The sequence below is a fragment of the Eretmochelys imbricata genome, chromosome 14 (genome assembly GCF_965152235.1).
Source record: "Eretmochelys imbricata isolate rEreImb1 chromosome 14, rEreImb1.hap1, whole genome shotgun sequence".
Taxonomy (NCBI): Eukaryota; Metazoa; Chordata; order Testudines; family Cheloniidae; genus Eretmochelys; species Eretmochelys imbricata.
The window spans coordinates 4274195-4286543 of NC_135585.1; the positions used below are offsets into that span (position 1 = coordinate 4274195).

At 46.5% G+C, this 12349-nt stretch overlaps 1 protein-coding gene across 3 annotated transcripts in view; it reads left to right on the forward strand.

The window, feature by feature from the left end:
- Positions 1–12349, forward strand: part of SLC39A11 (solute carrier family 39 member 11) — a 265886-nt gene that overhangs the window by 187566 nt on the left and 65971 nt on the right. For all 3 annotated transcript variants that reach the window (XM_077833155.1, XM_077833157.1, XM_077833156.1), the window contains exon 7: positions 9602–9671. In XM_077833155.1, the coding sequence (XP_077689281.1) occupies positions 9602–9671 (70 nt within the window). The remainder of the gene's footprint in view (positions 1–9601; positions 9672–12349) is intronic.

A 12349-nucleotide genomic window follows, 5' to 3' on the forward strand; every position in this document is an offset into this window, starting at 1 on the left:
CAGCCACTTGTTGCAGAGGAAGAGGAAGTCCCATCCTCTTCTGCCTCCAGCCCAGCCGGGATAGAAGCTGATCCCAGCTCAGGGTAGGAGCCCCGGCTGGGATGTCCCCAGCCCCGTTGTGATTTACCTCTCCGCCACCTCCTCTGGGTGCCTGACACGATGTACCTGTGCTGTTAGGGGATGGTGCGTGACTGCTCGTGCAGCTTCCCTTTGCTTCCCTGTCAGAAAGTCATTTTTCTGAGGGGAAGTAAAGAAGTCTGCAGGGGACATGAATTCTGCACACGTGCAGTGATGCAGAATTGTCACAAGAGTAATATTTGTACTCTTTGCCTGGTGCCGTGCTGCAGTGGGAGGAGCTGTGATTCTCTTGTAGAGTGTGGTTCGAAGATTGTCTGTGTGAAAATGCCACCATCTGTCTGTACTGGTCTGCTTCCTGTGCATGCCTAGGTTCAGTCCTGCTTATTTTATTGAGGAAAAAGCAGTTGTTTACTTCTCCTTACTTCTGGTCGCTCAGCAGAGCCAGCACTGCTACGGCAGATCGAGCAGGGCACCCTTCCTGAGTGCCACACCATCTGCAGAATTGCTCACTAACTTCTGGTTGCAGCATCTTTACCTTGAGGGGGACGTCTCCATTGCACCCTAATTAGATGAGTGATCCTGGGATGAGGTTGCAGGCTCTGGACATTAGACAGAACATCCTTTTACTTGTAAATGGGGCATAATTTGATCCGGAGTGCCTGAGAGGAGATAAACATGGAACCGCGCCTGAAACTCTGTTTCCAGGCTCTAATCACAAATTGAAGTCATGGCACGATGCAGTGTGTCCTGTATAGCTTTATCTAGAGTTCTCCCATGTTTGCTGTGAGCCTGGCATGCGTGTAAGATCAAAGTGCTCTGAGCTCATAAAGGTGGCGAGAGGTAGATGGCTTGAAATCAGGTCCTTCATCACTCCCATTGAAGTTAATGCATAGACTCCCATTGACTTGCACGAGCTTTGGGTCAGACCGAATGTGCGTGTACACTGAGGGTCCACCCACCTGTTCCGTGAAATGGTGCTTGCCAAGCTCACTTGTGAACATCTACACTGCAGTGGTACTCCATGCCCCATACCCACGTAGCAAGCTACCACCAGTCAGTAGTTAGGTTTTTCTGTGTAGTGATCCTTCAGCGTCGTAACTATCACGATGTTTGCTGTTTTGAAACCTTCCTTCTGGATAAGGAACTAGGTTGAAAGCCTCTCTCTGCAAAACCATTGCAATCCAAAAAGGCTTGTAGGTGTTCCTGTTGTTTAGTGCAGGATTAATCCATGATCCTGGGTTAATGCATTATAAGGACAAAACATCTTGATGCGTAAAACCATGCAAGCCCAAGAGAGAGGCAAAATCACGTTGCTTAGGCTAAATAAGCACTCTCTTGGCAACAGCTGAGATGGTTCTTTTGCTTCATTTTTCTCCTGAAGCTCTGATGAAAGGTGCCAAATTGACAGCATGGAGCCTGAAGTCCTTTCTGTTTAGCTGCACAACAAGTAGGCTGCCCCAGTGCAAGCTGCTCCTCTGCCAGTGAACATGTATGTAGCTTGAACTGCAGCATCTCCTGCTCTTCCAGTCCTGGAGTACAGGCTACCAATTTCACCAAACTCATAGAATTCTAAAAATCGGAGATGCGGAGAAAGTTGTCATTGCAGGATGTCTACTACAGCTTTGTCCTATCTGCTCGTAAACCACCCAAGTGGTGGTGTTTGCTCCCTTTCCCTTGGGAACCTATTCTGTTCGCAAGTAGAACCTTTGCGGTTAGGAATTTTATCCTGGCATTCAACCTAAATTTTCCTTTTCTTTTAATTATACACTCCGAAGACTTTCTCCATGTCATGGGTGCCTACAAGATGGTGCAGTGATATTGATCAGTGCCGCCTTTTTCTTGTTGTGTCTAGGAATTGGTTTCTCAGGTGTTGTCTCACTGGCAATCCAGCATGCATTAGAAAGCTGGCATCAGGGGACAGCTTGGAGCCAGGTTTGGAAAATGAAGCTAGGATAGTACATAAAGAATTGAAAATGAATTCACCACAAAAGCCGCCAAACCTGGCATAATTTGTATTGAATAACTTATGTTCCCCTTGGTGGTGGTGTTGACGTGCCAAGCACATCTTTGGTTTATGAGAAGTCACACCATCTCTTGAAGCTGGAGGGAGTGATTGCAGTCTTCCATTCAGGCTAAATGAGGGAACACTTAAATGCCCCTGCGTTTAGTGATAGCAATGGAAAAACACCACTGAAGGATTAGACTGCATGTAAGCCTGGGCAGTGGATGGGTCATGTGGCCCAAGGAGTTCCTGCGGGTCTGAGGATGCAGGAACAGGGGATTGATTTGATTGCAGCTATGTGTGTCTGAATGAAACAGAAGTAGCAGAAACACCCTAGAAGCAGACAGAGAAGCTGCAAGAAAGCCAGAGAAGCCCCGGGGGCGAAGCTGAGAGAGAGCTGTTGGGCACAAGGCTGGCTGAAAGAGGCTTAGAACTGTGAGCAAAGAAGCTGGTGTTGGATTTTTCCCATGTTCCAGGACACAGGCTTTTGCACGTTCTTTATAGATAAACAGGACTGCATTGTGGAAATGTCTCATCATCATCCATTTCTCCTCCAAATGGAAATAGCCAGTTTTCAGGGTCTTGCAGGTTAACTGCTCTGGCCAAAAGGAGTAACAATAATGAAAGACGTGGGATTGTGTTAGAAGCACCAGACAGATTAGCGATGGCATGTTTTAGGGCAATGCTGCTCAGTCCTCAGCAGAACTGACTGTGAATTCATGACTCAGCCTGATCTTCCCCCTTGGGAGCTGGTTGGAGAAGCAGCTCCATTTGTGAGCGCAGGGGGATGCTATGGTGGTCCTCTCTAATCTCAGGGTTGGAGACTTCTGATTGCACCTTTTTTTCCTCCTCTTTCTCCCCCCCAACCCTCTGGAACTTACTGCAGATGTGAGCCTCCAGCCCTGTGAAATGGAAGGTGTTCTGGGGAAGTAGCTACCCGCAAATGCACATGGAATTTCACCACCCAATATTGTAGGCTTTCAGCTCTTCACAGTAGAGACCAGCACTGGGGAATGAATAGCATAATATATAGCGATGAACTGTTACAGTAAAGAGCAATGCATCTTGGTGTCTGAGCTGTCCTGGGGTCCAGAGATCCTTAATGTAACACTCTGGCAAGTAGATTAATCAAGGAACTTAACAGCTAGAAGCCAAGTGTACAACCGTATACTTTTAAAAGCCCTAAGGGAAGTGGTCTCATTCTATGAATACTGAATCCATGTTGGGAAGCTACAGGATTCTCTCTCTCTGGCTGAAAAGGGAGCCAACCTCATGTGCATGGCACCACTTCCTGTGTGAGAAAAAACCTCATGATGCCACAAGGGGGAACAGGTGCTGCCGGGGTTGCTGTGTTGTCCTGTAGCTCAGAACGTGGCTGCTGCAGAGAGAGGAGCATCCGGTTGGTAAAACCAATCAATAGACGTGCAAGAGGAACCAGAAAGGGAAAGCTTCTTTTCTGAGTATGGGTTGCGGGGAATAATTCCCCTTGAGCCCGGCTACAGTTCACCTGCAGGAAAAGAGAGAATGATGGATGTTGGGGTAGTTCTGTCACTGTCAAGGTAGTGTAGGTTTTTGAGAGGGGCAGATGTTACATCACCCATTTCACCTTACAGGGAGCCATCTCTCAGGCAGGGCCATACTCTCCCCTGGAGGGCTGTTCAGTCTCGGATTCCACCCAGCCTGTCAACCATTTGGAGAATGCAGGGATCCAGCATCAAGGAAGCACAAATTAATCTGCAGTCGCTTTTATCCTATGCTTATAGGAAATGTTCCATTTTGCTTATTGCCTTTCTTTTTCCCTGCTCAGTTGATCTGGCTAATGAAAGAATCAATCACTTAGTTCCCATTTGCCAGAACCTTTCCAGAGCTCTGCCAAGCATGGAAAAGACTGCCCAAGGTCGAGTAATTTTGTTACAAGAACCTGCCAGAATCCGCCAGTTGCCGTGGTTTGAATTGTGGGAGGAAAACTGTGCACAAACACAGGTTCTTAAACTGAGTTTTTCAGGGTTTTCTCTCTATCTGATAAACATATGGAAACAGCATGGTGCAAGCAAATATCACGGCTAAGCCGTGTTTATGGTGCTTTTTATTTTTTGTATCATCAGTCCGGGAACCTCTCATGGGCCAGGATCCCGTTGTGCTAGGCGCTGTACAAACACAGAACAAAAAAAGACAGTACCTGCTTCACAGAGCTTCCACTAAACACAATAGGTAGATACAGACGGGAGGGTACAAGAAATAAGGAGGAGACACCGCTGGTCAGCATGACAGGTGATGTTCTCAGCACACCAGCAGCCAAACATTGTCAAGGATTTTGAAGGCTTGGTTGTTCTTTGCCTGGGGAGCTTTGAAACCCATGCTTTTTGTGGGCAGTGCGTTGTGCTCCCTTAGCTGGTCTAGGTGAAGCGCCCGTTGATGTCAGCGAAGTTGTGAGCAGTAAGCACCTCTATGTCAGACTGGTATTTTATGTAGGAGTCGTCATGCACCTTTACTCCGGGTACTTCAGAACAACGCAAACCATGTAACGTATGACGTCTGAAGGGAAACATGAGCCAACGCTGCGCCGTCGCAGGCAAAGAGCGTGCGTACGAAAACAACCCACGTTAAAAAGATAGCTTAATACTAAGAGACTCCAGCTACCACGGAATGACTTATAGATATGGAGTGATCAACTAGACGGGGATGGTATTTAGCTCTCAATGACAGAGTATTTTTTTCATTCCTATGGTATGTCCAATTTTTCCTGCTACCTAGGAGAATTCTCCGGTGGCAGAGGAAAATCTGATATTTAGATAAACACACAAACACACTTTTGCTGGTGCTCCGAAAACATGTATTTGGCAGAGGAAACATTCTCAGCTAGTTCCTGAGATAGATGGCATGCATTTAGAAGGCTTGTCCCTCTTCTCTCCTGCATTTGTGGTAGCTGAGGTTCCCAACTTTCCTATAAAGATGATGCTGAATGTTCATTGCTGAGTGTGAAAAGGTTCCGGTGGACAGCTGACTGTATCACAAAAGCCTGAGAAGAGAGTCCAAGTTCTGAATGAGCCCTAGAGACGGAAGTAACCTCTTGACCCTTCAGTCTATTCCTCATGGGGAGGAGTATTGATGGGGCCATTCCAGCGAAGCTGATGTGGTCACTGTTTTTCTACCTATATTAAATTCGCCTCCAGTTTGGGTTTGTTTAAACCGGATCTGTACTGCTCCTGTTGGACTGGGATTAAGTGAAACCCTGGTTATTTTAATTTAGGATTTAGTTCTGCCAATGTCGCTGAAACATCTGCTATAGATTGGCAATAACAAAGTCCCTAGTGGACTTCATGGAGTTTTTGGCTCCATCACCTGGTTGCCCTTGCTGGTAATCCAATGCCAGTAATGCTTGTTAGGTTAAAGGAAGTTCTGCTCAGAGTAGAATTTTTTTTTAAAGGGAAGGTAGGGATATGTGGTAGTTGATGCTGTGAATGTCATTCTAGTTATGGTGGGAAAGTGTTGTCAGATGACAAGGTTTTGCAGTATTTCCCAATGGCTATTGACTTTTGATGTATCTAATCGCCTTTGGAAATTTACTTTTCCATGTGGGTCTCCTTGTTGCTGAATTCTTTATCCCTGGCTTTCTTATGCTTCGGTCTGGTCTTTGTGATCTGCATTGCCCCAGGGAGGAACGCAACAATGCGGGTGGTCTTAGGCAGAGGCGCTGACTTCAAAGTCGCTGGGCCCTGATCCAATTCATAAGAGCTCGAAATCCTTTCACGCTCTTAGCAAGGCTTTGCTCCTAAACCCTGATTATTGCATTTTTGTGTGTTTAACTGCTTCTCGTTGTAATTTTTTAAAGGTACATGTGTTGTTTTCAGAGTTTTTGTAGCTGTGTTAGTCCCAGGATGTAAGAGAGACAAGGTGGGGGAGGTAATACCTTTTATGGGACCAACTTCTGTTGGTGAAAGAGAAGCTTTCAAACTACGGAGATCTTGTCACTTTCACCAGCAGAAGTTGGTCCCATAAAAGATACTCCCTCCCCCACCTTGTCTCTCAAAGGCTCATATGTTCTGTCGCGCTTCTAATAGATTTGTATTGTAATGGCCTGTGAACACGCTTCATGTGAGCTGTCTAAGGCAGTAGAATGAACTTCTCTGTATTCTAGACGACTAATACACCAGACAACATTTTCATGTGATTGCACAGGAGAAGCTGCCCCCTAACCTGCTTCAGTATTTTACACTGCAAAAGACTCACAACAGCGGGTCTCAAAGCCTGGGTCCGTTGACTCGGGCTTACGCTATGGGGCTAAAAATATCAGTGTAGGCGTTTGGGCTCAGGCTGGAGCCTGAGCTCTGAAACCAGGCGAGGGAGGGGCATCCCCAAAACCAGAAAACTGGGATTGCTTATTTACCTGGGTTTTAAATTGTAATGATGTTTCTGTGCTTCCCCGTATCCTTCTGCCCTCACAGCTAAGTTCTGTATTTGTCTGGCCTCCAAGACCATCGTATCTGAGCACCTCCTCAACAGTGAAAATAGAAGCAGCCATCTTTTTCTCTCCCTTCCTTCCCAGCCTGTAGAAGTAGTAGCTTGGTTTTTTGAAGCATTTTAAAGAAGGAAGACTGGTTTTGCGTTGAACTCTGAACACAGTGAGGTTGATAGCACATTACTTTTTTCACTTAACCTTCCTTTGTGCCTGTTTGCTCTTCTCTAAAGTGCAGATGATCGTATTTAATTGCTTCACATGGGGGTTGCATAAATGAATATGTTTAAGGTGCTTTGATGTCCGCTATGGAAGCGGCTGAAGATCTGAAAAGTGGTGAGGTGTTATGTGGTCACTTTTTCAATATTGCAAAGAAATACTCGGCTCTGTGTGTGTGCACACCACGTGTATTTGGGTGCACGTGCATGTCATTATATCCATTCTATTTGCATCCAGGACGGACGGGCAGGAATTAGGAAGAATGGGGTGTGGAACTATTCAGGGCTCTGACACTGTGTGTGTTGGGGGAGGGAAGGTAGTTATGAATCTGGATGGTGATTAATTGAGAGACTTTCAGATTCTCTCTTCTCCCAGTTGTGAGTGGAATGAGCCTGTGGCCACTGCCAATTTCTGTTCTTCATTACCTTCCTAATTTTACACTTTGGTAGAACACCTGGTCCACGGTACAGCTTCCATCCTCATTCTGCAGCTTCTCCACCCAGCAAACAGTTCCTCACATGCCATCTCTCGATCTGAATTCCCCATTATTTGTGTTCCTGTGTATGTGTAATTTGTGTTTCTCTTCCATGAATTTCACCAGCAAGTTTCTTTCACTCCTTTTGACTGCCACTTCAGAGCATGGTAATTATTGCATTTTTCTTACCCGGTGTCTAGGCTCTTTACATAATTTAATCACATCAGCACTTTGGCTACCTGAGTTCTGCCCTCTGGGAGATTCACTTCTGCTCCCCGTCACACTCAGAAAGGTAACACCAGAATTTCAGCCATCCAAACCATCTCAATGGCTTCGTCAAGGACATAGCTCCAAGCCATTAATTGTCTTTAAAGTGGAAAACCTCAAACGGTTTTGCTGAGCCACCCACCCTGCTGTGTGACTATGAAACGGGGATGTAGCTACTAAGCCCTTTATCAGCTGCAGGTGCAAACTATTTGGAAGTAGCAGCATTCGATCAGCTCTCTGTTCACATCTTGTGTTGTCTGCATATATTCCAGGGGGGATATTCTTAAACACCTTGTGGAGACTCTATTGGCATTCTGCACAAGTGTACTATCTATCTGGCTTTGGTATTGTAATGTGCCCATCACATTAGTGTTGGATCTCAGATTGTAGTAACTCCATTTTATTCAGTGGAATTACCATACAATGGTATTATTCATCAGTGGGCACTTAAAGATTTATAACTCTGTAGCCTTCCAGCTAGGACCAGCTGATTGCTTTGGGGTTCTCTGGCCTTATCCTATATCTTTGCCCAAAATTCAAACCAAAGTTTTAGAGGTCCCAAGACCTCTGTTTCAATTTCTGCATTTTCAGCTTGGAGTGGGGAGAGGGTGAAATGGAAACGCCCAAATCTATGAAAGGAGCAATTATGTTTTTCCAGCTGACTGGAAAGGTGAAAGACCACCATCGTCATGAAAAGACTCTGCTCTTCTGAGACTTTGAGCTGCAGTTTTCAGACACTCAAAGTTCAGTTACGTTTCAGAGAAGTGTCCAGACTATTGGGACTTAATCAAAGTTCCACCATCTTGGATGTTGCATCAAGATGCTTGCCCAGTAGAAGTCAGCCATTTTGTCTCTGTCCGGGGTTGTGAAAAACCCCTCTTTTACTCCAGCGTCAAATTATATAAGCAAGTCCAATTTTATTTTTGTTTTTGCCATCTCTCGCTTGGAGAGAAGCGATGGCAGACTGTCTGTTTAAAAAAATAAATAAATAAAGTGAACTGCAAAGAAACAAAGTTACATTGCTCTGAAAATAATAAGAGAGAATAATTTTTGTTTCGAAAGAAGAAAAAGAATTGCTGGGGGCTGGGGGGGGCGGTTGGGGAGAGTTTTGTGAAGAAAATAGAAAAGGCAGGAAGTGAACTGAGAAGAATAGGCTAATTATTCAGGAGGTGCTGTAAGCATCACTTCTGTAGCTGGAACCAAAGGTACATAATGATGTCAAATTGCAGGCCTCCTGCACCTGTCTGAAGGTCTAACCACCCTTCTCTCCTATCAGACTGTGTGGCCACTGTAATTAGACAGCTTTGTGACTCCTGTAGGAAAGAAAATGCTCCTGCTAGAAGAGCTCCTAGCAGAGAGTTGAGAGTTCGTGTGTTTCAGTAAGCTACCAATCAACCACACCGTGAATATGCTTCCTATCTCTGTGTTGCTGTATTGTGGACGCAACATGTTAGGATAGAGTAAGGTAAATGAAGTTAGCTTACCACAGATTTCTGTTCTACTACTTAAGGAAACAAGTCTCTCTGAGCCATTGGTAACTCATAAAGAAATGTGCTCAGCAATGTTTTTGCCCATGATTTGCAATGGGGCTTTGTTCCGTGTATGTGAGAGAGAGCGTGTGAGTTCTGATGATGATGAAAAATACGACACGGCTCTACAGAAACTGTCCAGCGCTCTTGTAGCTGTTGTAATCTGTAACATTTTGGACTCCGGGTGCAGAATACTGGATGGGGCCTGAGTGTAAGCATGTACGGCATTTGTCTGGCTGTATTTTCAAGGAGGAGGGAATGTGCTGGTGGTAAAGCCTCTTAATTCTCCGCTGAGAGCCTGACTGATTGATTTAGCATTTCTGTGGTGCATAGCGCCACAGTATCTGAGCACCTCATCTTAAATGTAAAAAGGAAAATAAATGACATGGGTTTAACAGCCATTCGAAGAATTATGGGAGCTAAATTGGAAGATCAGCCCACATCCCTGGTCTTGATTTCAGCACATTCATAGATTATGGACCAGAAGGGACTGTTGTGATTACCTAGTTTAGCAGAGGTTTGGTCTATCTAGCTGCTTGACTGATCTGAGTTTTTAAACTTTCTCTCTCTTTCAGAAGGTCTAGCTGTTGGAGTTGGATTTGGGGCTGTTGGGAAGTCAGCATCTGCAACCTTTGAAAGTGCCAGGTAAGCGACATGGCTGTTTCTGATGCCGACGTTTAAAGCTTTATGCACGCTCTTGCCTCTCAGAAATATTATTCTCGATCTTGGAATGATGTGTGAAGGTTTATGGTGTGATTGGAGATAGGAGTATGGGTTAGTTTCAATTGGTCTGGAAAGCAGAAGAAATTCATACTGCTGTTGGACTTTTCTGTTGGCTGCAATTGAAAAGTTTTTGTCAGCGATGCCCACTTTCTGAAAGAGCTTTCCACTCCTGCTCCACTGGGCAGACAAATAGAGCTGAGGAATTGATAAAAGAGGACAGTGAACCAATAGTATTTGCCTGTTTGGGGGTATGTCTACACTATAATTTAATTCCAGCGACTGGCCTGTGTCAGTTGACTCTGGCTCCTGAGGCTCGGTGACCGGGCTATAAAATAGCAGTGCAGGCATATGGGCTCAGATTACTCTGCAGCTTGCAGGATTGGGCCCTCAGAGAGATTCTTTCAGGGCAGATGTCATCCATTACGGAGGATAGGTCCATCAGTGGCTATTAGCCAGGATGGGCAGGGATGGTGTCCCTAGCCTCTGTTTGCCAGAAGCTGGGAATGAACAACTGGGGATGGATCACTTGATGATTCCCTGTTCTGTTCATTCCCCCTGGGGCACCTGGCACTGGCCACTGTCTGAAGACAGGATAGTGGGCTGGATGGACCTTTGGTCTGACCCAATCTGGCCGTTCTTATGTGCTGCACCATGCCTTCCTGAGGTGGTAGGAAGCAGAATCCCATGTTGGCTTGGAGACACCGCTATGTCATCGTGATTCTAGCCCTGACATAGGCCCAGACTTTCCAGTAGCCATAGTCAGGTCATTTTAAACACACGGCATATTTTTGGAGTGGTGTTTGAGCACAGAAAAACTGAATCAGGGAAGGGTTTTAAAGAGCATCTGCCTCTCCAGTGCGCACACCTGAAGATGAGGAGTTGCCGAAGTGATGCTCCAATGCCCACTAAACGAGCACCTGAGTGACTCTGATGTTTGCCGTGGAGATGTTCAGCCATTGAACCATGTCGTAGCGCAGCACTCCTCGCCCCCAGCAGCCGCTGCTTTCCTTGGGCGTGTTAATGATTAATGTCAGAGATGAACAGGAGAGCTGTGTGCATCTCGGTGGGGGAGAAGCATCGATCTTCCAGGCGGCGCCAGCTTTTCCCTCTGCCCTTCGTTTAATAATATCATTTAGCTGCCTCGAATTTCCTTCAAGCCCTCATCAGCGTGTCTCCAGTGCGGAGGAGTTTGATTTGACATGGCTGAAATTCTGACGGCTCTTCCCACCCTGGGTGCCTTTCCCCAGCGTTTAGTCAGAAATGAATGCATCAGCTGTCAGTGGGACCTGCGTCCTGCTCTCCTCTCCTGAGGCCCTGCCAGGCCGGGGTGGAGGAGCTAGCAACTTCAGATTAATTAACCAAATGGACTGAAGGGCGGTCGTAGCAAGCGGCTCGCTTGTGTTGCACTGGGGACCTGGATGGGGGAGTCCCTCTGTAGTCTTCTCTGCTTCAGAAATGTGCAAAATGTTAAGCAGCTTGCCTAGGAGGAGCCTCTCGGCTTGCTTCCTTCAGTCTAGCTGGAAATTGGCTCCCCTGAGGAGTGACAACAAATCTGTTTAAATGTGAGCATTCTCCCCTCCAGGCTGCTCGCTGCTAAGGCCTTGCTCACGCTAGTCATCCTGCAGATGACCACCATTGCTGCCAGCTCAGGGCAGGTCTGCGTGGCAAGTTAGAAAACCCTAGCATGCAATCGGCATTCATGCTCTTATTGGTGGAGCAGCACCTGTGGGAAACTTTTAAAGGGAAGAAGAAAGTCTAAAATGTGTAGATAAGGTGTAGACCAGTAGGCAGAGGCATGAGCTGGGGAATAAAACTGGAGTGTAAATGCTGGCCTAGTCCTTCTCCTCAGGCCCAGCTATATTAACTTAAAGAAGATTCCAAAGCAGGGTCAGAGTAACACAAACTACTCGCAACAGCCAGTGGAGACATGTCCAGCTTTCAGCAAGCAAGGAATGGGAGAGGACGTATCTTTCCCTTTAAGGGTATGTCTACATTGCCAAAAAACAAAATAAAAAGAACATGGCCACAAGTCCCAGAGCCCAAGTCTCCCACCTCAGCCTCCTGGAGCTCACGCTGTGGTGCTACAAGTTGTCATGTAGACGTTCCCCTAGGGCTCGGAGACCCAACCCCCTCCCCGGTTTTCAGAGCCCAAGCTGCAGTCTGAGCAGGAATGACTTTGCAGCTATTTTTAGTGCCGTAGCACGAGCCTGAGTCAATCGAGCTGGCTTTGAGACTCGCTTCTGCAGGTCTTTTCTTGCAGTGTAGACATACCCTTGGACCCAGGACTCCAGAGGGGTGGCGCCTCGGAGCCCGAGTCAAGCCAGGACCCAGGATTCAAGCCCTATTGCTTTGGAGCATCAATGCAGCCCCACTGGACTTGTGTTCTGGGAGTTCACCAAAAGTATCCCATTGGCCAACTTGCTTTGTCCTCTGGCCAGTCAAGTTTCCCCCACACTGCACCAGGAACAAAGAGCAAGACCAACCGTGTTTTGGGAGAGAGTCTGGGATAGGGGTGGCTGCATAACGCAGTGTAGATGCTGGAGCCCCAGGTTGGGACCCAGGGTTCAACAGTTCCTAACATGGGGTTACAAATGAGTGTA